General features: G+C 40.3%; 2 protein-coding genes across 7 annotated transcripts in view; one reads left to right on the top strand and one right to left on the bottom strand.

The window, feature by feature from the left end:
- Nucleotides 1-20,014, top strand: part of CHEK1 (checkpoint kinase 1) — a 50,401-nt gene extending 30,387 nt beyond the window's left edge. For 2 of the 3 annotated variants that reach the window (XM_046017494.1, XM_046017495.1), the window contains exon 13: nt 1,176-4,858. In XM_046017494.1, coding sequence (XP_045873450.1) covers nt 1,176-1,271 — 96 coding nt within the window. In that variant the 3' untranslated portion in view covers nt 1,272-4,858. Of the gene's footprint in view, nt 1-1,175; nt 4,859-19,875 lie in introns of those variants that run through there. The other variant, XR_006820087.1, reaches the window with a different exon arrangement.
- Nucleotides 17,178-23,325, bottom strand: ACRV1 (acrosomal vesicle protein 1). Of its 4 annotated transcripts, XM_046017499.1 has the most exons (7): nt 23,274-23,325; nt 20,490-20,558; nt 20,265-20,309; nt 20,013-20,207; nt 19,926-19,952; nt 18,052-18,171; nt 17,178-17,302 (listed from the first exon to the last, which is right to left on the bottom strand). In XM_046017499.1, the coding sequence occupies exons 1-7, from the start codon at nt 23,323-23,325 to the stop codon at nt 17,178-17,180; spliced, it is 633 nt and encodes a 210-aa protein (XP_045873455.1). The 4 variants fall into 4 exon arrangements, with proteins under 4 accessions (XP_045873455.1, XP_045873456.1, XP_045873454.1 ...); XM_046017500.1 differs by lacking the exon at nt 20,265-20,309; XM_046017498.1 differs by having other exon boundaries at nt 19,926-19,959; nt 20,095-20,558.
- Between the last annotated feature and the right edge of the window lie 2,559 nt (nt 23,326-25,884).

Here is a 25,884-nt window from a genome sequence, read left to right as displayed (position 1 = left end):
GTACTTTTTTAAAAAAAAACTGTTTTGCTGATATTAAAGAAGTATTACATGTTCATTGTAGAAACCTAAAAAATATGAAAATATAAAATGGAGAAAATAAGAATAAAGTTTGATCTTATCATCCAAAGAGAACAGAGACCTATTTTATACTATTTCATTATGATAGAATTTTTTAAATGGTATTATATTTATATACATGGCATTTATAAATATGGGGTAACTTGTTATTTTTCATTCAGTGTTCTGAACATTTGTTTTGTCATTATCCTTCTAAAACATAGTTTTTCCAAATGACATTTTCCTTATTAAAGAAGTTTTTTGTAGAAAATGTAAATAAGTAAAAATAAAAATAATCCTAAATTATACTGTCCAACAGTAATTACCCTGAATATTTTAAAGCATTCTAAATTTCTTATTTAATCCATATATATATATCTTTTTAATAACGATTAATGTTTGTCAAAATGTACAGTATAACTGGTGAACACTTATCTGTTATAAGTAAGTCTATTTTATATATATATATACACACACACATATGTATATATATAGAGAGAGAGTCTTGTTCACATTTCTGATTATTTTTTTAGGAATTACTGATTCTGAGGTTGTAGTTTGGCCTTGGTATATAAGACCAAAAAAGCATTTTCTCTGTTTCCTGAGAGATTGTACATGACTCCTAAAGGAGGTTGGAGAAATAGGTCACATTCTAAAATTGGAAATTTGCTGCATTACCGTTGTCTAGATGCTTAGTATGGAATTAAATTATTAAGATTCTAGTGTAATAAAATTCTTCTCATAACTGTGGCTTTGTTGCCACAGTATTTTGGCAAGACTTCAGTGTAATTGTGTAGCTTAATTTAAATTTAAATTAAACCCCCAGTGCCAATGGAAAACAGTGACTTAGGTCCATAGATAGCAATGCCTTAAATAACAAGGTGTAATTGTTTCTCTCTCTGAGCCCATTGTGTTGGGAATGGTGATAGGCCCAAAAGCAAGTCGGAATTATTTATGTAGCCATTTCTTCTAGGATATTTGGTCTTCATAAGAGGACCTGATGAGAATTGTAGCTGGACATAGCTAAGGATGTTTGTCTCTTCTTAACCACTAAAGAGAGTTTGATTTTATGGCAGTCTCTTTTTTTATATTATTTTTGGATATTATTCCTAATATAGGGTGATGGATTAGAATTCAAGAGACACTTCCTGAAGATTAAAGGGAAGCTGAGTGATGTTGTGAGCAGCCAGAAGGTTTGGCTTCCTGCCACATGAGAGAGCCATTGGATTCCTGATGAATATAGTGCTGCTATGTTGACATTATTCTTCCTAGAGAAGATTATCCTATTCTGCAAACTGCAAACAATAGTCTCTGAAGAGTTGACTTCCCTCTAGCCAAACATTTTACAATTCTTTTTGCATGTTCTTCATACAAACAACATCTATATCTTCACTGTAAGTAAAGCTTTGGGGAACTAATGGATAGAATTCATTAGATATTTCTTCATCCTGTGTTTAGTGTCTAAAGACCCGTGTGATGGAAACCAAGCTTTGGGGATACATGAGCTTAGCAGCTTTTATACCAATGTAATGAAAGATGATATTCTTGTCTCATTATTGACAAAACATTTGGTTTCATCCAAAAAGTAGGTATTTCCTCTATATTGATTTAATTATATGGATGGATTAGTAATAAAGCAATCCTGTGACTTTTGGACAGTAAATTTTTCAGTCTATAAAGTGAAGCCAACTTCGAAAAATATATCCTCAAGATTTGTACTTATATTTTCACAAGGGCCTTATCAGATATATAAATCTGTTTTTGAATTATAACTGTTAATTAAAATTGCGAGTAGGTATGTTTTCTCCATTGTAGTTAATAATATATAAAATACTGGTTGGTCTTTCAAGTAGATGTTGAGCATGGACTCTAGTGCTTAATTACCTTTACTCTAAAATTACTGTTGCACATTTAAAATATTTTTCTATATTATTTTCTACTTTCACAGCCATATTTTAATTCTTTATTACAGAAATAAATTCTGTTTTGAAAATGAATAGCTAACTCTGTGGACTTCTTGGTGACCAAGCTTCTAGGTAGTAGGGAATAAAAGAGGAGGGAGAATTAAGGAAACTGAAAAAAATAGATCTGATTCCTAATTCTTTTACTATTAGATTTACTAAGACTTTGTTCTTCTGATAAAATATATAGTAATTTTTGAATGTATTAGGTTGGACCCTGTATTCCTTTTTCCTGGTCATTTATAAAATTAATCATCTTAGTCTGAAGCTAAGAACTTGTGAAATTTTTTTGTTAGAGTTTATTGCTTACTAATGTATACTGGTAAATTGTGTTAACTGCAGTATATCCATAGAAATAAATTTGAAGTGATAGGTGACTCCTAAAAAATGAGCCAGTAAATTCTCAAATATGAAAAATTTTGTTCTTGAAAATTACCTTTAGTAACTCTCAAAAACAGTTATCTCAGACTTTGGCCTCTCCTGTGAGCTTTAGACTTTTTAAAGACACAGCCAGGCTGACATTTCCACTTGATTCATAGTGAACATGTGACCAAAACCAGCTTTTGGTCTGTCTTCTAACCTGTTCCTCCCTAGTTTCTCTTTATGCCAGTAATGCTACATTCAGCTGTCCAATTCTCTAAGCCAAAACCCTAGGAATCTTCCTTGACTTGGTTTTCATATTGTACATTTAATTCAGCAAATCCTATTCAATTTAGCAACTTTATTCATAATCTATCCTACTTCACACCTGTACTGGAAGCACTCTAGTTGAAGGCACTGTTACCTCTTTTCATATTACTTATCCTTCAGCAGTTCAAAAAGGCAGCCAGAATGATCTTTCTAAAATGTGAATCAGGAATCCTTCCCCTGTTCTCAACTCTAATGGCTTTTCATCATTTTAAAACAAAATTCAAAATTTTCTCTTTTACTTCCTGGCTTTATGGGATCTGCTCTCTTACCAGCATCTGCGCCTGCTCTGCCACTTTCTCACTTATCCTGCCCTAGGTGCATTTGCTTTGCACATATTCTTATTTCAAGATCTTTTCCTTTGCTGTTCCCTTTCCCTGGAGTGCTTTACTCCCAAACATTTGTGTGGCTTGTGCTTCACTTTAAGTCCTTGCTTAAGTGTCACCCATTATGCAGAGTCTTTCCTTGACTCATCTAAAATGTTACCCCACTTCTATCATTCTTTATTTTTCATCATAACACTTACTGACGTTATAAGATATTTTTATTTACCTATTAAATGTCTATTTCCCTCACTGCAGTATGTAATATATAAGCTCCTTGAGGTCAGGGATCCTATATGCTGTGTTCAGTTCTGTGTCCCCAGCACCTATAGGAACAGTGCCTGATATCTTACAGCATGCAATGAATAGTTGTTAAGTGAAGAAATAGATATTCATTGATCCGGTTTATCCTTAGAATATATCTGGGAGCTGAAGACTACTGTCCATTTTGATTGCTGCCACTCTAGTTCAAGCTTCTTCATCTCCTCCCTGGATTTCTTACTAAAAACTAATGTCTTCCCACTTCCACTCTTGCCATTTCCCAACACGCTCTCCCTCCAAGTCTTTTCTTGACATAGGTCCTTTTTTTTTTTTAAAAGATAAATTGTACTCTGACATTCCCTTGTTTAAAAACCTCCAGTGACTTCCCACTACATCGAAAATGGCATCTAAATTCTTTGCTTGGACTGCAAGATACACCATCTGTCCTCTTTGTTCATCATACTACAGGCAGAGTAGCATCTACTTCTACTTCTATTCGTGAAGCATGCCCAAGCTCATTCCCCTTTCAGGGCTTTTATGTTTACAGCTGCCACCACCTGGAATCCTTTCCAGTAGTTCACATGGCTTATTTAGCATTCAGATCTCAGCCCAAATGTTTTTCTTATTCCCAATCACTGTCCTACTGTTTTGTTTTCTTCATAGAACTGATTACTATCTCAAATTATTTATTGTCTGTCTCCCCCACCAAAATGTAAACTTAGACTTCATTTCCTGTTTGTATATCTCCGCCCCCTTCCTGCCCCTTTATATATTTTGTATGTGGAACAGTACCTGGAATATAGTAGGACCTAAATAAATATTTGTTGAATAAATGAATGAATTAAATATCAGATGAAGAAAATGCTACAGAATATTGTAAGGGGAAAGTGAATGGATGGATAGTAAACACTTTCTCAGCTATTGGAATTTGTGTAAGAATGGGGAGGAAGTTCCATTCAGACTTGGACAGATTAGCCCTCACATTTATAATTATGTGAGCATTGGCAACCACCTCTGTAAAGAGATTGATAATAAATACATTTTAGAGTTGTTTTTAATCGTAAATGAGTTAATGTATTTAAAGAGTGTAGTATACCGTATTGCACAAAAGGCATCCAATAAACATAAGCTGCCATAATTTTTCTGCAGTATTCATTATGTTGTTGGGAGAATGTGTTTACTCCCATTATGAAAAGTAATGTTTGCTTATTGATGGAAATTTGGAAAATGTAAAAATGAGAGGAATAGAATTATTACCCAAAGATAACAGCTAAAATTTTGATAGAAAGGTCAACATGTGCTGCATTGCATATATGCATAGTGTGGTGTGTGAAGTGCGTATGATTGTTGAGATAAATATAAATATATAAAGTGTGTACAGTTTAACAAGTGTAAAGGTAATCTGTTTAATCAAACTCAATTGCAGAAAGATCATTTCTGACCCTCACAAGCCTTCCCTTGTATCACTTCCCACTCAGAACCCTCTCGTTTCCCACAGAAGTAATCATAAAATTTATAATAATCCTCTCCTTGGTTTCTTTAGCTTTTTCAGCTATTTATGCATCTTTATTATTTTTTTAAAATATTTTTATTTATCTGAGAGAGAGAGAGTTTAAGAGCGAGCACAAGCAGGGTAGGGGCAGAGGGAGAAGCAGACACCCTGCTCAGCAGGGAGTCCAGTGCGGGGCTCGATCCCAGGACCATGACCTGAGCCAAAGGCAGATGCTTAACCTACTGAGCCACCCGGGTGCCCCTATTTATAATACAGTTTAGTTTTTCCTGTTTTAGAACTTCATATAAATGAAATTATGCTGTATATAATTTTTATGTGTTGCTTTTTTATTTTCATTAACATGAATAGCTTGCATGTATCAAATTCATTGGATTTTAATTACTATATAGGATGCCATTTATGGACATATCACTACTATGTATTCTCTCTACTGCTAATGGATGTTTGGATTATTTACAATTTGACACTATTATTAACACTCCTGCTAAGAACATTGTTGTATGTCTGTGAATTTCTGTAGGTCCTGGAGAATAGTGTGTATACCTATGATGGAATGAATAGGTTTTAGGACAATGCATACCTTCAACTTGAGTAGAATAATGGCAAACTGTTTCAAAAGTGATTGAACCAATTTATATGACCATGAAGAGAGGATGCAGTTGCTGGAAAACAGTTTGAAAGATCTATTAAAGTATCAGAATTTTCATAGCAACAGAATATGTGTCTCTAGTATTTCAGATTTTCCCCTCCATTTGACGTTGTCAGTCTAATTTTTGCCAAGTTACTGGTGTGTAATATTTGTTTGGTATTAATTTGCTCTTTCCTAAGTTTAAATAAGGTTGAGTATCTTATGAAGTGCCAACCCACTCTTTTCCTCATTTAAAAAAAATTTTTTTTAAAGATTTTATTTATTTATTTGACAGAGAGAGAGGGTTCACAAGTAGGCAGAGAGGCAGGCAGAGAGCCCGATGAGAGGCTCCGTCCCAGGACCCTGAAATCATGACCTGAGCAGAAGGCAGAGGCTTTAACTCACTGAGCCATCCAGGTGCCCCTTACAGGACATTAAAAAAAAAAAAAAAAAAAAAAGATTTTATTTATTTATTTGAGAAAGTGAGAGAGAGAGGTGAGAGAATGAGTGGAGAGAGGCGCAGAGGGAGAAGCAGACTTCCTGCAAAGCAGGGAGCTAGACTTGGGACTTGATCCCAGGACCTTGGGATCATGACCTGAGCCAAAGGCAGACACTTAATGGACAACTGAGCCACCCAGGCATCCTGTCTCATTCATATTTTAATTGAAAGTTTTTATATTGGATTTTGGAAATTCTTTATATGTCCTAGTTACTAGTTCTTGTTGGATATGTGGTTTGCAAATATGCTCTCCCATTGTGTAGTTTGCCTTTTCATCCTCACAGGTTTGAAAACAGCAAAAGTTTCAAGCTTCAATGAATTCCAGTTATTAATTTTTCATTTTATAAATGACATTTTTGGGCGCCTGGGTGGCTCAGTGGGTTAAGCCACTGCCTTCGGCTCAGGTCATGATCCCAGGGTCCTGGGATCGAGTCCCGCATCGGGCTCTCTGCTCAGCAGGGAGCCTGCTTCCCCCCCCCCCCCCGCCTGCCTCTTTATCTACTTGTGATTTCTCTCTGTCAAATAAATAAATAAAATCCTTAAAAAAAAAAATAAATAAATGACATTTTTGGGATCTGTTAGACACAGAGTCTAACAATCCTTTGTCTAGACTTAGGTCTCAAAGATTTTTCCTATATTATTTCTAAAAGTTCTTGTTTTTTTCATTCTACATTTAAGGCTGTGATGCATTTTGAGTTAATTATTATATAAGGTATATGCCTTAGGTCAAGTTTAATTTTTTTTTTTCTTTGCCTCTGAATATCTAGTTCCATTGCCATATGATGAAAAGGTTATCTTTCCTCCACTGAATTGCTTTCGCATCTTTGTAAAAACATCAGTTGGGTGTATTTGTAGGTCTGTTTCTGAGTTTTCTATTCTGTTCCTTTGTTGTGTATGTCTGTCTGTCCAGCAATACCGCATAGCCTTAATTACTACGCATATATATTGTGAATTTGGTAGATTGATTCCTTCTAGTTTAACCTTTTCAAAATTGTTTTAGATATTCTAGCCCTTTGTCTTTTCACATACATTTCAGAATAATCTTGTCTGAATCTAAAAAAAAATTTGCTGGGATTTAGTTTTAATTGTGGTAAAATATATACAACATAAAATTTATCATTTTAATTGTTTTTAAGTGCCAGTTCAGTAGCATTTAGTACATTCACACTGTTATGTAATTATCACCATCATCCATTCTCAGAACTCGTTCATCTTCCTGCATTGAAACTCTTATACCTACAAAACACTACGTCTCATTTACTTTTCCCCACTAGCTCCTGGTACCCACCAATTGTATTGTCTATTTCTATGAATTTGAAAATTTCTGGTCCTTCATATAAGTACAGTCATACAATATTAGTCCTTGTGTGTCTGGTTGATTTCACTAAACATTTGTTTTCAGTGTTCACCCATGTTTTAGCATGTATCAGATTTTATTCCTTTTAAAGCCTGCATAATACTCCATTGTAGTTAAAATACACTCTTGGGGGCACCTGGGTGTCTCAGTGGGTTAAGCCTCTGCCTTTGTCTCAGGGTCCTGGGATCAAGCCCTGCATTGGGCTCTCTGCTCAGCAGGGAGCCTGGTTTTTCCTTTCTCTCTGCTTGCCTCTCTGCCTACTTGTGATCTCTCTCTCTGTCAAATAAATAAAATCTTGAAAAAGATAAAATAAAATACACATTTTGTTTATCCATTTATTCTTGATGGACTTGTTTGTACTTGTTGAATTGTTTGTACTGTGTACTTTGTGAATTGTACTTTGAATTGTTTGTACTTGTTGACTATTGTGAATAATACTGTTATGAACATGGGTGTACAAATATCTATTTGAGTCTCTGCTTTCAGTTCTTTTGGGTATATGCCTAGAAGTGGAATTGTTCATTATATGGCCAATCTATTTTTACTATTTTGAGATAACCCTATAGTGTTTGCCATCGTGGCTATACCATTTTACATTCCCACAATTCTAGAGTTAAAACAATTTATTTAAAATTAACACCAACTTTATTTTGTCATGAAAGGACCCTAGTCCTCCACAGCTTTGCTTCTTCCCTTCCCCATTATGTTTTACTGATGTCACAAATTACATCTTTATATATTATATACCCATTAACAGATTTATAATTTTTTTTATGCATTTATCTTTTAATTCCTGTGCAAAAGTGGCGTTCTAATAGTTTTCTCCCTGTACATAAGGCTTCATTTTTCTCTGGCTGTTTTAAATTTTTTTTTTCTTTGAATGTGGAGGCTCATCAAAAAATTAAAAATAAGAATACTATACAATCCAGTAATTCCCTCCAGCGTATTTACCAAAAAAAACCCAAACTAACCTAAAAACACTAATTCAAAAAGATATATTCATCTTGTTTATTGTAGCATTATTTACGATAGTCAAGAAGATATGGCAGCAACTTAATGTCTATTGATACATGAATGGATAAAGAAGATAAGGGGTATGTGTGTGTGTTGGAATATTACTCAACCATAAAAAAAGAAAATTTTGCTATTTGTGACAATATCGATGGACCTTTTATGGATATTGCGCTAAAAGAAATAAGAGGAAGACAAATTTTATATGATTTCACTTATATGTGGAATGTAAAAAAATTTAAAAATCCCAGAAACAGACTCAAAAATAGAGAAGAAACTGGTGGTTGCCAGAGAGGAGAAAGGTAAGTGATGGGTAAAATAGGTAAAGGGGGGTTAAGAGTTACAAAACTTCCAGCTATAAATAAATCACAGGAGTGAATGGATAGCATAGGGAATATTGTCAATAATATAATAACTTTTATGCTGACAGATAGTAGGTGTACTTACTGTGGTGAGCATTTCATAATCTATATAAATCACTATGTTTACACCTGAAACTAATATAAGATTGTATGTCAATTATAATTCAATTAAAAATAAAAATAATTAAATATTTTTTTTTGTCTTTAGGTTTTAGACATTTAATTATGATGGCTCTTAATGTAGATTTTTGTCTTGAGTTTTTAATGTAATTTCCAGTTAGTTAGCAATGTTGGTTTCAGGAGTAGAATTTAGGGATTCACACTTACATGTAATATCCAGTGCTCATCATAACAAGTGCCCTTCTTAATCCCCATCACCCATTTAGCCCTTCCCCAGCCACCTCCGCTCTAGCAACCCTATTCTCTATAGTTGTGTCTCTTATAGTTTGCTTCCCCGCTCTCCTTTTTTCCTTCCTTCTTCTATTTTCATGTTCTGTTTCTTGAATTCCACATCTGAGTGAAATCATATAGTATTTGTCTTTCTCTGATTTATTTTGCTTAGTATAATACACTCTAGCTCCATCCACATCATTGCAAATGGCAAGATTTCATTCTTTTTGCTGGCTCGTGTACGTATGTGTGTGTGTGTATATATACATATATATATATATATGTACATATATATATACATAAAATATCCACATTCTGTTCATCAGTTGATGGACATTTGGGCTCTCTCCATAATTGTAGCTATTTAGCTGTTTGATAATGATGCTATAAACATAGGGGTGCATGTGTCCTTTATGAATAGTATTTGTGTGTCCTTTGGGTAAATATTTTTGTGTCCTTTGAGTAAATACCTAGTAGTGCAATGGCTGGGTCGTGTTAGGTTAACTCCTGCGGTGAAGGGTGAGGAAGAGAGAGGAGACGGTGGCTCTATGGTAAACGCAATTTTTATTGTGGCAACAGAAGCCAGCAGAGGGCGTCACTAGCTAAGACTGGAGCCCTTGTCGCTTGCAGACTTAATTAGGGGTAGTTAGAGATTCTGACCGAGGAGGTGAGTAAAAATTTTTGCAGCTAGTCATTGCTAGAGTTGCTAAGGAAGACTGCTTTTGCAGTTAAACATGTTTTTGTTGAACAGGATGTATATTCTGGGTCCCGGGTTTAGGCGGTAATTTTCCAGTCCAGTCATCTGAGGTGGTGGCTGGTAAAAATGGCAGGTCTTTGGCTAACATTTCAGTCTGTTTTCCTTAAAAAAAAAAAAAAAAAGAATTGGGGACTGGGAGGTGTCTGGGTGGCTCAGTCGCTAAGTGCCTGCCTTTACTTCAGGTCATGATTCCAGGGTCCTGGGATGGAGCCCCACATGGAGCCCCACATCGGGCTCCCTGCTCTGTGGGGAGCCTGCTCCCTCTCCTGCGCCCCTGCTTGTGTTCCCTCTCTCCCTATGTCTCTTTCTTTGTCAAATAAATAAATAAAATCTTAAGAGAGAAAGAAATGGGGGATTGGGTTGTTGAGGGCAATGGGAGTCATCTGGCTGCTTCCTGCTGTTTGGGGATGTTGAGGTTATGGTGTTTTTCTGGCTTAGATGATATCTTATTTGGCACAGGAGGAAGATGATGACCGTGTGTTTTTAGGTAGCTGGTAAAAGGAATTTAGTTCTTGGTAGATAAGCTAGATAGGACATTAAGATTCAACAAAGTCGAAACAGCAGAATTATGCCAAAAAAGGCAAGAGGGTCCAATAGTGGCCATAGCCAGCATAACTGTTGGCCATAAAGTAAGTCCTCGTGAACCCCTTCCATTGAAGTGAAGATGTTTTTCGAGTAACTCAGGTGAGTGATGAACTGTCCAGTCTTACTGATATAAAAGTGGCACTCCTCCTTTAGGAAAGTGTGTGTTCTGGGGCACCTGGGTGGCTCAGTTGTTTAAGTGTCTGCCTTCAACTCAGGTCATGATCCCAAGGTCCTGGGATTGAGCCCTGCATCAGGCTCCCTGCTCTTCAGGGAACCTGTTTCTCCCTCTCCCTCTGCCTGCTGCTCCTCCTGCTTGTGCTCTCTCTCTGTCAAATAAATAAATAAAACCTTTTAAAAAAATTAATGTAAGTGTATGTTCCCTCAATGTGGGCAATTAGGAGATTTGGTCTTAGGTTTGGTTTGGTTTTGGAGGGCCAATCTGTGTAAAGGAGAAAAGATTCTGGCAGGTGGGGTCTAGGGGAATTATGCATCTTTTAGGTTGAGCACAGAAAAAAACAAGTGGTGGATTGGGGAATGCGGGAAGCAGGGTTTAGGGGTTAGGCACAATGGGGTAAACAGGAAGTATAGCCTGGTTAACAATTTAGAGTCTTGGATAAGGACTTGTCCAATTTTTTGATGGCAGCTAGGATAGAAGTGTTGTGGAGGGATTTGGTGGGTTTTAAGATATGAGCCTGAAAGAGTTTGGAAATAAGGGGCTTTAATCCCGAAGGCCTGGAGGGCTTAGTAGATATTGTAGCTGATGAAGAGAGTGGGATTTTGGAGTTTGATTGTGACAGGTGTATGGTGAGTGGCTATAGTGGGTTCCACAGTGTATGGTGGGATCCACTTGCGGGAAGAGGGTGAATAGAGGAAATAGACGGGAGGGAGAAGCCTATAGGTGAAAAAGTAGAATGAAGGGGGTTGAGTTGGCGGGAGCAAATTGGAGGGAGGCCTGGAATTTGCTTAGAATGTCTCTCCCTAAGATTGCAGTAGAGCATTGTGGGGTAACTAAAAAGGAATGAATGAAGGGAGTGTCAGGCCAGTCGTTTATGCATGGGGGGTATCCACCCCAATAGTAGAGATGGAGGAACCGTGGAGAGGGCTGGAAAACTCTGGTAAGAATGTTGCTCCTGTATCCAGCAAGAAAGAGATGGGGTTACCATATACTGACAGCATTACCCTGAGTTCTGAGACAGTAATGGTGGTGGGGTCTACAGACCCCGGGCCCTGTCGGTCTTTGGTGGCCCAACCCATTAGGTGCCCCAGGCCTAGATTTGGGTTAGAGGATTGGTTTGAATTGGAAGTGGTTGGACGGGAAACAGTCTCGCAGAACACAGTCCAACTTCCAGTGCCCTTTCTGCCACAGATAGGACAAGGTTTTGGTGGCAGTTTGGGATTGTGGCAAGCAATTGCCCAGTGGCCCTGTTGATGGCATTTAAAGCATGGTGGGGTTATGCATGGGACATTAGGTTTTTGAGGACCCTGAGAGCCTTGCCTGGCAGGCTCCAATATCTGATATTTTGCCTGATTTCTTTTGAGTGTTTTGGGTTTTTGCTCCTCCTCTATATTATCAAAAACCTTAAAGGCCACCTTAATTAAATCCTGTTGTGGGGTTTGTGGGCCATCTTCCAATATTTGGAGTTTTCATGGATATTTGGGGCCAACTGTGAAATGAGGTAGAAGTGGAGATAAATCTTTTCCTTGTCTGTGTTGGCGGTGAGAGTAGTGTATCTTGTTGTAGGTTTTGAAAGCCAGGAGTAGAAGGGGGCAGGGTTTTCATCAGGGCTCTGGGTAACTTTTTTTATCTTTTTATATTTCATGGCCTTGAGGGTAGTGTTATCTATACCAGCCAGGAGGTAGATAATCATGTGGCCCCCTCCTCTGTCTATCGGGTATATTGGGCAGATAGTCCCATTTGGAATCAATTTTGGGGACAGCAATGATGCCAATGGGGTTGTGGGTGGCATCCTGTTGATGGAGGGTGTCTACATGAATTTGAGCTGCTGCCCAGATATGTTCCCAGTCCTTAGAGGAGAGGGTGGACAAGAGGATGACATAGATGTAGTAGTTAAGATTATAGGACTGGTTGATGTATAGGAATTCTTTACAGAAGGCGGTAGGATCGGTGGTGAAAGAGCCCAAGCACTTTTTAATTTGGGGAAGGTCAGCAGGGGAGAACGGCACATGAATGCAGACAATGCCTTTTGCCCCTGCCACCTCCTTGAGGAGGGGAGTGTATTGGTAGGGGCATGAGATTTGGGGGTGGGGTGGGGGAGGAGGCACTGATGGGCTGGAGAAGGCACAGAGGTGAGAGGTGGTAATGGAGGCAATGCATCTGCTTGAAATTGCAGGCAGGTTTTTGGGGGAGGAAAGAGGGGGAGGGATGGGATTTTCTTTTGAGGAGAAGGACTTGGCAGGGCAAATAGGGTTGACAGAGAGAGGGTTTAGATTGGAGGTGGACAAAGGCCAGGATAGGAGGAACCTCAGACCATTTTCTATTGTGTTGGAGGAAGTTTCTGAGGTCATGTTTTATTTGGAAATTAAAAGTGCCATTTCCCAGGGTGGCGAATCCAGACTGAAGAGAGTCAACAGAGCTCTCTGAGGACAGACCATCAAGGTAGGTGGGGCCCAAGATGTCACCTGGGTGACCTTTACCGGATCTTGAGGGAGGTAGCTCTCAGGAGCCCTGAGGTCAAAAGCAAGAGAGTTCAGGAAGGGTTTTTTTCCTGAAAAAATTTCAAAAGGGGTCATGGCCAGAATGCATCATGGGTTTCCTCGAGGGTGGTGTTTTTAAGTAATTTCCACCATAGCTCTATAACCGGCTTCCTGGAATTAATAATCGGGAGTTTCCTTACAGGGCTTGGCTCTTCCTTGCATACTCCATCCTTAAGCACTGGGAAAGCTATCCCAGATCCGGGTTCTGGCACCGTTTGCAAAATTAGTGTTTGCATTGCTGGAGCTGTGGCTGAAATCAGTGTGGCAATATTTCAATATCGTCTAAGCTCACATAGGAGAGTGACAAAGTCTGTGAAATCCGTTGGGAAAAGAAAAAACTGCCCAAGTGTCCTGGATCGGGTGCTGGACTGCCACCCGCCCTTGCCTGGACCGACAAGAGTTATCAGGAGAACAAGGGCTTGTGGAGGGGTCCCTGGGTCTTTTTGGGTCTTTGGGGAGTCTCCATGCAGACTCGGGGTGGGAGGGACTGGCTGAAAAAATACCAGTGGAGCTTGTTTGTGGTAGTGCTTTTGGGAAGCGGAGGCCTTGGTGGGGGCAAGGTGAGGGGTTGGGGGAAGATGGCCCACTAGGGGCCCCCTCTGTCAGTGCAGCGTGGCTGATGTCCCTTCTTACCTGGCAACCTACTCCTCAGGACCATGGGGTGTTTTTTCCCACTGACTGAATCACTCATTCTTTCAACAAAAATGTATTTACCTCAAATGTGGGAAACACTTGATCTTAGAGGCCACTAATCAGAGATTCTCTTTTCTTGTCTTCCTCTCTAGATGACAGTCTCCTGTATGGATACTCAGGACGGTGGGGACCTCTCCATGCCCTTCTTAAGACCAAGGGCATGGCTTTTAAAACTAAGAGAAATAGTATACATGTCTTAAATTTACCACATTATATCTGTTCTCTACCTGTCTTCCTGTAGATCAGAGTTGCCATCTGGCCAGATTTTCTTTTGGCTTCCTTATGCTCAAAGAAATTACTTTAGCACTCCACTCCTTGCCCCGCATAGTACAGGTCTGTTGGTTGTGAATTCTCTTCCTATTTGGTTATATGAAAATGTATTTGTTACCTTCATTTTTGTAGGATAATTATGTTGTTTGTAACATTTTGGCTGACAGGTTTTTTTCTTTTATGGTTTTAAACATACAGTTCTCTTGTTTGTGCTCTCCTGTTTCTGATGAGAAGTCAGCTGGTATTTGTGTCAGTGTTCTTCTATATACATATTACAATGTATCTTTTGTCTGGACCAATTTTGAGTTTATTTTCTTTATCTTTGAATTTTGAATTCTTTACCTTTGAATTTGACTATTATGTGCCTGTGTAGTTTTCTATTGTGTTTATCCTACCCTTAGTTCACTGAACTTCTTAGTTGTGTAAGTTTATGTTTTCACCCAATTTGGGAAAATTTTGACCATTTTTTTTTAAATCCTTCTTCTATCTCATTATCCTATTTTTCTGGGACTCCAATTAATTATATGTTCTATTGCTTGTTATTGTCCCCCAAGTCACTGAGGATTTGTTCGCTTTCTTTAATACTTTTTTCCCCGTTTTTCAAATTGGATAATTTCTATTGAGCTCTCTTCAAAATTGCCAACTCCTATGTGGTCTCCAATATGCTGTTAAGATTATGTGATTTTTTTTCAGTTATTGTATTTTTCAGTTCTAAAATTTCCATTTGGTTCTTTTTTATAGTTTTAGTTTCTGTGTTGAGATTCTTTTATCTGTTCATTTATATGACACTATTTTCCTTAAGTTTCTTGAACATATCTCTACTAGCTGCTTATTGCTTTTATTCACTAATTCCATCTTGAGGTCAGTAACCTTTTTTTCTTTCCTATGGGTCACATTTTTATTTATATTTCTACTAATTTCTTATTATATAGTGGGCATAGTGAATGATGCATTGTAGAGGTTCTGGATTCTGTGTGTTCCTCTGAAGAGTGTTGACTTTTGTTCTCCTAGGTTGAATTGTAATTGAATTGTAGTCCAGACTCTGTCTTCTTTGAGGTAGACAGCAGCACACATCTCTTTCAGCTTCCAGCTGCTATTGTCAGACCTCCAGGAGTCAGTGATCAGCCAAGAATTTGGTCACAGTTTATACTCATTTTGAGGTTTAATTATAACTTCATTCTTTCTAGGATTTCCTTTTATAGCTGCTCTGCCAGCCCTAATCTTTGTTCTCTGAATCCACAAATTAGTAAACTGTGGGATTTTGCCTTCCCTTGATATGTGGACAAAGAAGTCCTCTCAGGCATAAAGCCACAGACTTGCAAATCTTGCTTGGTCCTGTTCCTGTCTTTTTAGGGGTGACTTCTCTCCGGTACTTTTCAAGGAACTTTCGAGTAGTTCTTTCTTATTTTTCACCCTGTTTATAATTGTTATCTAAAAGAGGCTAGTTCGACCAAACTACTCCATTATTAATGGAAGCCAGAACTTCCCTTCCATTTTAACCACATTTTTGAACTTATATCCTCAATGTTTATAGCTATATTTATAGAATAGATTTAGCTCATATTTATCCCCCTCCCTCAAAAAAATATGTCAATAATGTTTTAGTAGGATTTCATTTTTCTTCTTGCTCTCAGTAGACCATATTTCTTTTTCTTTTTAATTTCTTTTTAAGATTTTATTTATTTATTTGAGAGAGAGCACAAGTGGGTGAAGAGGTCAAGGGAGAAAAGAATATCCAAGCAGACTCCTGAGTGGGGAGCCCTATGCAGGGCTCAATCTCAGGACCCATGCAATCAGGACCTGAGCCGAAACCAAGAGTTGGATGCCTATCAGATTGAGGCACCCAAGCACCCAAGTAAACCATATTTCAAGTCGAGAATTCTTTTGGAATTTTATTTTATTTCGGATTATTTATTTATTTATTTGACAGAGAGAGAAACAGAGAGGGAACACAAGCAGGGGGAGTGGGAGAGGAAGAAGCAGACTTCCAGCTGAGCAGGGAGCCCCATGTGGGGCTCGATCCCAGGACCCTGGAAGGCAGCTATGCTCACCACTATACCACCAACACCATCCCAGGACCCTGGGACCATGACCTGATCTCAGGAGGTTTTAAACAGGTGTGGGAGAGCAGAGGGAGGTTCGATTTTGGTCTTGGAAGAACCATTCTGCTTAGTATTTATCATGTGGTGGAAACAACTCAAATTGAAATCATGCAGATTTGGTTTTGAAATCCGGCCCTGGCTCAATGTAACTCTGTAACCATGGCCAGTTTGGAACAACATGGTATACTAATAAATAAATTCTGTGTATTTGTAAACCAAGGATGACGCAGTCTTTCTTGTCTGCCCTACTGGGCTCTTTCCTGAGGATCAGATGAGACCATGTATATAAAAACATATTAAAGAATATAACACTAATACAAGGTGAGAGAGGGACTATTACAGTATTTCCACCTGCTTCTCTATACTGAGATGATCCAGTAACATTGTGTGAGAGATTTAAACAGTATGACCTCCTGTGTATTTATATAGCAAATAAAAAAGAGACATTTTGTTGTTATAATTATGTGAAGAGTAGACTCGAAGACTGAAAACTCAAGAGCCAATGAAGAGGTGAGTTTTGGACACCATCATGGGATAATAGAAGGGGGTGAGGTTTCTAATAGGATGGACACGGAGTGGGGTCAGAGAAGGTCCCACAGTATTGTTCAAGCTACTCTGCGTTTCTCTTTTTGTCTGCCCTGGAGGGCCCCACCACTTTGGTGAATGGGGAGTGATTTAGAACACATCCACTTTAGTGTGTGGGGAGGAAGCAAGCTCAGGCCGACCCTGCAGCTGGCTAATGGGAAAAGAAGTGCATCTCCAGGCTGTATTCTTGACCGTGCAGAATTTATTGAGAAAGAAAAGCGTGTTGGGAGATGGGGTAAGGGAAGACAGATGACAAAGAAGAATGGGTAACGGCATGAGGTATTTGAACATCCTGACACTCAGGCGGAGGCAGAAATGATTAGTTATTGGCTGGGAAAGAAACGAAATATTAATCGAGGCTTTTACGATGATGGAGAATTTTTGCTGCCTGAATCAGGGCAGGAAGCGAGGGCACAGGCGTCTAGAGCTTGTTGCAAAAAGATTGGTTCCGACAGCATATAATTTGCATCCTGGTTCCGTGGGAGAAGAGGTTCATAGATGGGCACATGTTCTCACACCCCTGAACCATGAATTGGAGTTTTCCACCTGAAAGAAGCAGAGACAGACTGTAGTGAGCAGAAAGGCTTCCTCCTCTGACCTTTGATGGTCCCCAGTGTCTCCATGCAGGCATGACCAAGACCACCAGCTTGTGTATTCTTCCTCCTCCACTCCTTCTGCCTGTCTTTTCTGTGCCCTTCCCCACATCTGCTGCCCCCAGCCTCTAGGAGGGACTAGACAAACCACAAGGGAAGTCAGGCAGTGTGGTTCACAGGATGGCAGTAACCAAGACCCTTTATTCGGGGATGAGGAGTGAGTATAATAAGGGTAGAGGGTATGGGAATAAAGCAGAATAGGTCTGGCAACCTATGAACACTGACTGATAGACAACTGTTTATTCATTTATTCAGTATTTGCTAAATGCCTGCCATGTACTAAACATTGTGCTAACTGCTAGGAACATATAGCCATGAACAAGACAGACACGGTCCTGAGCTTATGGTCAATGTCTCAACATCTCAAGGTGCAACTCCTCCATTTCTTTTGTAGGAAGAGACCGCCAGTCTCCCTGTCTCCTTTTAAGACATCATAGGCCTGTTGGGAAGGGCCCTTCCCTCCCCATCAGCAGCTAGAATTGTGCTCTTAATTCAGGATAAGGTTCTCCTGAGTCTTCAAGCTTCTGGGGAAGCACAGCTTGACCCCTCCCCTCTGGCTCCCGCCACCCCAGCTGCTCTCAAGAGTACTCATTAGTTGATGTGTTTCTCTGTCAGAGATTGTGTTATGAAGTCCCCACATACCTTCAAAGATCTTCTTTAACATGCACTGCTGGGAATTCTGAGTGGAGCAGACTCCTTCTCCACGAAGACATTTTCCTTGATCATTCATATATGAACATGTGTGGCAATTTAATATTGGGCCTGCAAATTTAAGATAAGCCTGATGAAATTTCCTGATGGACCAGGTGTAGAGCCATGAGTCCCAGGGAGAGGGATGGTGGGCAGTAAGTAGCCTGGATACCACATATCTTTTTATGGTTCTTGTTGGCATTTGAGGGCCCTGCATCTGATAGAGCATAGTTTCTCCTCTGGACCAGAGGAAATTCCTTCATTCTTACTACTTACTTAGTCTATAAATTTCATTGCTGAAGAATCCCAGATTTCTCTCTACAATACTGATGTTTACTCCAATTCTTATCCCCACTGGATCTGCCGTGTATTACTCCATAGGAGCAAAGTAGACCTTTAATCGCATGACTGGCTCCCCTTTTTACTCTCCCATCATACTGTCACCCACAAGGCACACTTAGAGTAAGAACTGACTGATTAATAAGCTATGTTAGAGGGCCTGGATGTTATGAGCCTGGGTGGCTCCGTTGGTTGAGCGGCTGCCCTTGGCTCAGGTCATGATCCCAGGGTTCTGGGATCAAGCCCCACATAGGGCTCCCTGCTTAGCGGAGAGCCTGATTCTCCTCTCCCTCTGCCTGCCGCTCTATCTACTTATGCTCTATCTCTCTGTCAAATAAATGAATAGAATCTTTTTTTTTTTTTTTAAAGAATGCTCTAATATTGCAAACTCTGTAAAGAGTGATCATTCTCCATTTTCAAGTTGACCTTCAACAATGTCAATTTGTTGGGGCACCTGGGTGGTTCAGTAGGTTGAGCATCTACCTTTGGCTCAGGTCATGATCTCAGAGTCCTGGGATTAAGCCCCGCATTGGTCTCTCTGCTCTGTGGGTAGCCTGCTTCTCCCTCTCTCAACCCCTGCTTCTGTTCCCTCTCTCCCTGTCTCTCTGTCAAATAAATAAATAAAATCTTTATTAAAAACAAAACAACAATGTCAATTTGTCACAAAGGGCATTCTTTTTGATGCTTCCATTTGCCTCTTTTACTATGTTCTTTGCCAGTTCCCTAGTTAAGGAAGGATAAATAAATAGGTAAGATGTGGGCTTTGGAGTCAGACCACCTTAACTTTGAATCCAAGGATTGCTACTTTCTAGCTATGTGATGTTAGCCCCACTTCTCTCATCTGAAGTTGTGCAATGGGAGGAACTATGAAGTGCTTATGTCTGGTACTATATTGAGGGGTCAGACTCTGGATCTTGCTTTCCTTTCTTGAACAACCTCTTTTTATTAAGAGCCAAAGAATTGCAGTTGTGGTGGGAACTTTTTTACGAATCTAACAGACAAGAGTGTGTTCATGCTTTATTTTCCATGTTCAAACAAAATGGAGCCACCAGCTCCAGGACTAGTCATCTCTTCCCAGAGTTTGCAAGGCATTCTAACATAGTTTGTTGAGGCAGATTTAGCGTGAAGCTCATGAAGGTGAGTGTCCCATGGGCCCCTTCCAAGGGAGCAGTGGGCATTTGTATTCATAATTTCTTATGAAGGGTGAAGTTGGAGGGACCGCTGGCATTTTGAATTTGTGTTATTTTTTTAAAGGGCCCTCAAAGTTGTTTAGCCTTCAGGGCTCCACAAAACCTATATCCTGCCTCCTGGTATTATTGTAAAGAGATGTAACGAGTGTTTTTGAGAGAGCTGTCTGTGAAGTATTTGTGAGCTAGTCTTCTGTATGCTCTCCTTAAAGTTGGGTGTCTTGATGTGTTGCCTGTTTTTCTCCTGAAGTCAAGGACAAGAACCCATTCAGATATCCTTCACCCCAAAATGTGCCTCACCTGAAAATGTGCTTGATGGTGGAATGCCTGAAGGCTGGTCACCCAGTGGCTTTTCACCTGAAACTTGTTCACTTGGAGCCTGCTCACCTGAAGCTTGTTCACTTGAAGCCTGTTCACCAGAAGGCTTCTCACTGGAAGCTTGTTCACCTGAAGGCTTTTCAGTTGAAACCTGTTCACCTGAAGCCTGTTCACCTGAAGGTTTTTCGCCGGAAGGCTGTTCACTGGAAGGCTTTTCACCTGAAGACTGTTCGCTGGAAGGCTGTTCAACTGAAGGCTTTTCACCTGAAGACTGTTCAACTGAAGATTCACCAGAAGTGTGCTCACCCGAAGCACGTTCACCTGAAGTGTGTTCACCCGTAGCATGCTCACCTGAAGTGTGTTCACCTGAAGTGTGTTCACCTGAAGCATGTTCACTTGAAGTGTGTTCAATCGAAGTGTGCTCACTGGAAGCATGTTCAGCTGAAGTGTGCTCACCTGAAGAATGCTCACTTAAAGTGCTCTCGCCTGCAGAAGTCTCATATAAAGCCTCACCATCTGAAGGGTTTCCAAGTGAAACGTACTCACCTGAAAATTGCTGAACTGAAGCTTGATGATCCATAGAGCCAGGAGGCTCATCAGGCTGACCTGATGCTCCTGGGATGGAGAAGAAACAGAAGAGAGATAGTGAAGGCGAGAGAAAGAATGGAATAAGGACTGTTTTGCTTATGCAATAAGGCTAACGTGGGATTCCTGGGTTTCCTGTGGGCCTGGTCAGGGATCTGAAGATATTGCAGATGTTGGAGGAAATCAACTAATTACTCAAAAAGACCATGAAGGACAGAGGCATTAATGAAACACACAGAGACTGTCTCTGCCATATAAAGGAAGAATTTTAAGATCCACATTATTTTTTTTAAGATTTTATTTGTCAGATTGAGAGAGAGAGAGAATGAAAGTGCCCAAGCAGGGAGAGCAGCAGGCAGAGGGAGAAGCAGGTTCCCCGCTAAGCAGGAAAGGGACTCAGTCCCAGCACCCCAGGATCATGACATGAGCCAAAGAAAGACACCTAACCGACTGAGCCACCAGGCATCCCTGAGATCCACATTATTAAGAAATGTACAGGGGGGTCCCCTGGCCCATGTACCAAAAGCACCCAAAGGGAAAATCGTGTGCCTCCCTGACAAAGACAGCATCAGGAAATCAATGTGCCATCAATCACATTATCAGAAGTCTACCACCAGCCCTCCCTCCAGTTTCTCTCTGGGTGAAAGGCAGGAAGGATGAAAATACAAAAGGGAAAGAGAAACCAACTCGGTTCAATAGCTAAGTAATTCTAGATGAAATTGAAGATAGAAGATTTTACCCTTTGGACAGGATAAATTTTAAACCAGAGATGACAAATATCTAATGAACTCACAAAAATGACCAGACAAGATTTAAGACATTTTTATTTGGCAAATTCAAGTTCTTTCTTACACTCAGTCCCCAATCCATGCAGGTTGGAAACTCAAAGATGGGAACAGTTATTAAGATAAAAAACATTATTTGCTTATTTATTTCTGAATTGAGATTCCTTGTGATATACCATTTATACCCACTTCATGGGTTGCATGGGTTTTCAGTAAGGTAAACTGTGAAGTGCCTAGTTCATTGTTTAAGTGTTCAATTAATTTTTCTCTCCTCCCCACTTTAAACTGGGACTTAAAAAAAAAAAAAACCTGTTAGCCAATCATTCTCTTCTGGCCAGTCCCTTCTACTTTTAATCCATCTCACCAATGACTACTAGACAAATATTCTTTAGGTAGTACTTTTTATTTTATTGAATGTAGCACCAAACAATTTGATTATTACTATGTGCTTAGACTGAGTAATTCAGAGGAGGGTGGGTAGACTATAAAAGGACTGAGTTATTATTTTTTTTAAAGATTTTATTTATTCGACAGAGAGAGAGGGATCACAAGTAGACAGAGAGGCAGGCAGGGAGAGGAGGGCTGCAGGCTCCCTGCCGAGCAGAAAGCCCGATGCGGGGCTCGATCCCAGGACCCTGAGATCATGACCTGAGCCCAAGGAAGAGTCTTAACCCACTGAGCCACCCATGTGCCCCAAAAGGACTGAGTTATTAATCCTACCTAGCCAAAATCTGAGAGGAATGACAAGATCTCTTAAGGACGAGGTAGCCTAGGGCTCTAAATTACCCTTATCTCTGTAAGAGTCCTACAATAAATTCATGTATTCTGGATGATTCACAGTCCTTATAATCTACGACTTTCTGAAAGACTAGGATTAGAATATGTTGATAAAGGAAAGGTAAGATTTGGAAAGGCTTTGGGGAGGTTTTTCTTTTTAAAAGTTGTTATCGAGGGGCACCTGGGTGGCTCAGTGGGTTAAAGCCTCTGCCTTCAGCTCAGGTCATGATCCCAGGGTCCTGGGATCGAGCCCCACATCGGGCTCTCTGCTCAGCGGGGAGCCTGCTTCCCTTCCTCTCTCTGCCTGCCTCTCTGCCTACTTGTGATCTCTGTCTGTCAAATAAATAAATAAAATCTTTAAAAAAAAAGTTGTTATCGATTATTACCTGCTTGACTTTTTAACAGTTAACAGGAGTTTTAATAAAGAAATTCATGATGTAGAAAGGAGGCTTGAAAAAACACACTCATTTCTTAGTCATTCGTAAAGTTGACGAGTCACTGCTTTGCCATGTGGCTGGCATATACTACCATCTGGTAGCTATGTATCTATATTTCTGAATCAACTTTGAAAGTCTTAGCAAAAAACAAAATCTCAGACAACCAACATTATGGAAAACACTTTGTCATTTAGCCAACTGTTCAGATTTCATGGCCTCTCTCTTCTCCTCTAGGAAAAATGAGGGAACACAACCCATGAATGAGGACCCTGAAAGAGGAAATACAGACAACTGGATGGATAGAACATGGCCATGACAGAGAGGCTTGTAAGGTCTCTGGCCCATAGCCCTGCTGTGTTCTGAGATGGCTTCCTGGGTACATCACATTCCCATCTCCTTACATCTTTCCTTGCTACATTAACTACATAAGGATCCCTTGCACTCAGTTCTTTGGGACAAACATTCATTGTACTTTCACAGAACCCTTAGATCTGTTTTCTCATCTCACAGAGCATCAGGTACAAAAGATGAGCGACTGAAAGAAGTAGTAGGACTGAGACTGTGCCCAACCAGTGGGCTTCTCTGATGGCAAAGCCATTGCTAGAAGGAATCAACTGGCTTGGGAGCTCTCAGAGCTATTCTTGATTCTGAGTCAGATTGATTTAGATAACTAGTATTCTGGTCTTCCTTCTTCAAGGGCTAAAAGACCTGAAAGAAGCCTCCCAGAGCCAAGATAGGGGACTCACCTCTGGCACATCCAATCAGATAAAGACTCATTAGTAAGAGAAACTTCTTCATCTGGATTTTGGGAAAGAGGAGACTCTGGCGTAGGGCACCCAAGAGTTATGAAGGAAAACTGTGAGCAGAAGCTCCCAATGCTAAGTTACAGCTCCTGGGAATTCTAGAACCTCAGAGACCACCCATGTGCCTCACAATGGGTTGAGCTCTGAGGTTCTCATGCAGGCTGTTCAGGCAGGATGGCTCTCTAACAACTCAGGGCAAATGATGCCAGTGAAGGCTAATTTGCCATGTGTAACATGGTGTATTGGGGCTCTTTGCCCTATCTTAAAAAAAAAATCCCATTACCAAAATCCTATTACCAAAACATTCTTTTTGTAATAAATTTTTAAAGCTATTCTCATTTTGAGATGTTCTTGACAGCGAGCTGTGATTATTTTGTGTTCAGCTCTTTGAATCAGCGCCCCCCCTCCCCCCGTTTTGTTTTGTTTGGTTTTGGTTTTGTTGTTGTTGTTGTTGTTGTTGTTGTTGTTTTGGCCCTGTAAGCTAGTTTCTATTGACCTGATCACCTGAAAGCTGGTTGTGTTTGGCTTCAGACTGGATTTAGCCAGTGGAAGATTAGAGGGGAAAACACACACACACACACACACACACACACACACACACACACACACAGATTGAGATCAAAATATTTATTCTATATTTATTCTTCTTCCTTTCCTGCCATGGTTTTGACACCGGTTGCATCTTGACATGACAAAGCTGCTCTTGGGTGTCCTCTCTCTTATGGCTCCTGCTCTCAACCAGGCTATGGTAACATGTTGGTTTTGACAGGAAACAAGTGGCAAATACATGGTATGGGCCCAGAAAAGGGATCAACAAGGAATTGTTGAAAGCTGTGCCTTGAGCTATAATTTCTCTCAAGGGGGTAGACTGTGGATGCAGCGAGGCATCCACCTGGTGGAAAGCTAGAACTGTTGGGGGTTGGGTGGCAGAGAGCTCTTGACCTTCACCTCCTACTTCTTCCATGCCCACCTCCGCTGGACTTTGTTACATGTAGTACTGAAAGCTGGATCCAGTACAGATGCATTTATCACTCTTACAATTATGGGTTTAATATTTATCTCTTCCATTTGTCTCTAAGCTCCTTGAAAGCAGGGTCCCTGTCTGTCTCTTTTTCTTTTCCCCTGTCCGTCTTGATCACTGAAGTACGCCCCACTACCCAGTAGCAGTTTTGCCACATAATACATATTTAATAAGTGCTTTGTGAATGGAGGAATGGATGAGTTGCCTTTTTTGGACCCCTCTCTGCCTCACAGAGGAAAGTTTATAGAAAGCTCTGAGACTGGTATGGCTAAAGACTGTGGGTTAGCTGGAAAAAGCGGGATCAGCAGGGGTCAAAAGTGGCTTGTGTAGGAGAACTAAACTAGGATTTGTGGGTTTAAGGCTGGGTTGCTGGGGAGTGGAGAAATGCATGAAGGAGCAAGATGTTGATAATTTTTCTCCATGTGGAGAGTCTGGAGAAACAGCTGGGGATCATACTGAGTCAGACTTTTGTTGATAGAAGCAGTGGAAATTCATGGAAAGGGAGAGGCACTATGTATAACACCCACCAGTTGTTTAAAGTTTGGCAGCACGCTTTTATGCAGTTCTCAGAACTTTCTGGAATATTGCAGCCTCATCCCTACCTAGGAGTCACAGTATTGAAAGGTAGGACCTAAAGCCTGAATGGTCTTTGTTGGGGTCCGTTATCAAAGGAATGAGACTGAGACAAAGTGAAAGTTATGCAAAACCTTATTCTATGCCAAGCATTAGAAGTCAGACTGACTGGCCAGGGCCGCCTCCAAAGAGAGCGACCCCCTCCCGATCTCACAGGCTGGTTTTATAGGGCATAACCGCAGACCCAAGGTACGCGGCTTCTATTGTTAAGGCGTTTACTCCCAGAATCGATACCCGGAACCATACCAGGAACCATACCAGGAACTACGGGGGCATTTATTCCCAGAATGAAGTCCGTGGATGTAAACAACAATATGGCTACCGAGGCAGTATGGAGTTGCTGTGGCTAAGCAGGCCCTATAGTTAAACAGGTTTTAACATTAAGTTGGCCCTAACAGTCTTTCCTTAAACCTCAGCCTCCAACTTTTTCCTCCCTTTTTTTCTTAAAGTTAGCATTACGGGACTGTATCCTAATCCCACCCAGGCTGGCTTTCCTTAAGCTCTGTTTTGGAAACTTTCTCCCTGTGTCCCGTGGTCTGGCACTTTGGAGTCAAATCTGTGAGTATCTGAGCACACTGTATAAAAAACATGGAGTGATGGAGAATTTGCCGTGGGACCAGAAGTGTTTGGGAGTAAGATGTCCAGAGGCGTTCCAGTCCCTGTGTCCTTCCTCTGCCCATCTCTGCCATCCCAGATGAGGGAAAGCTCTGGTTTCTAATGGCCTGAAGCGAAGTGAAGAACCCAGTAGGTCAGCCCTGGTAAAAAAAAAAAAAAAAAAAAAAAAAAGATGCAGCCTGGTTTAAAAAGATGAGCTGAGCCAAATGGTCTTCTCCCAAGGGCTCACCTGTAGTGGGAACCCAGAAAGAGAGGCAAGTAGGCTCCCTAGGAATAGTCTTATGT

This window comes from Meles meles, chromosome 8 (genome assembly GCF_922984935.1).
Source record: "Meles meles chromosome 8, mMelMel3.1 paternal haplotype, whole genome shotgun sequence".
Taxonomy (NCBI): Eukaryota; Metazoa; Chordata; class Mammalia; order Carnivora; family Mustelidae; genus Meles; species Meles meles.
Note: the sequence above shows the minus strand (reverse complement) of the source record. Positions and strands in the feature narration are given on the sequence as shown.

Excerpts from the sequence above, each read along its gene's own strand:
- ACRV1 (XM_046017498.1), bottom strand. The coding sequence starts at position 23,325 with ATGAAGAAGTTTCTCTTACTAATGAGTCTTTATCTGATTGGATGTGCC. Across the intron at positions 18,172-19,925 it reads ACCATCAAGCACATTTTCAG|GCCCAATATTAAATTGCCAC; the intron begins GTGAGGCACATT and ends TTAAATTTGCAG. Across the intron at positions 17,303-18,051 it reads GTTAAAGAAGATCTTTGAAG|GTGGAAAACTCCAATTCATG; the intron begins GTATGTGGGGAC and ends TGCTTCTTTCAG.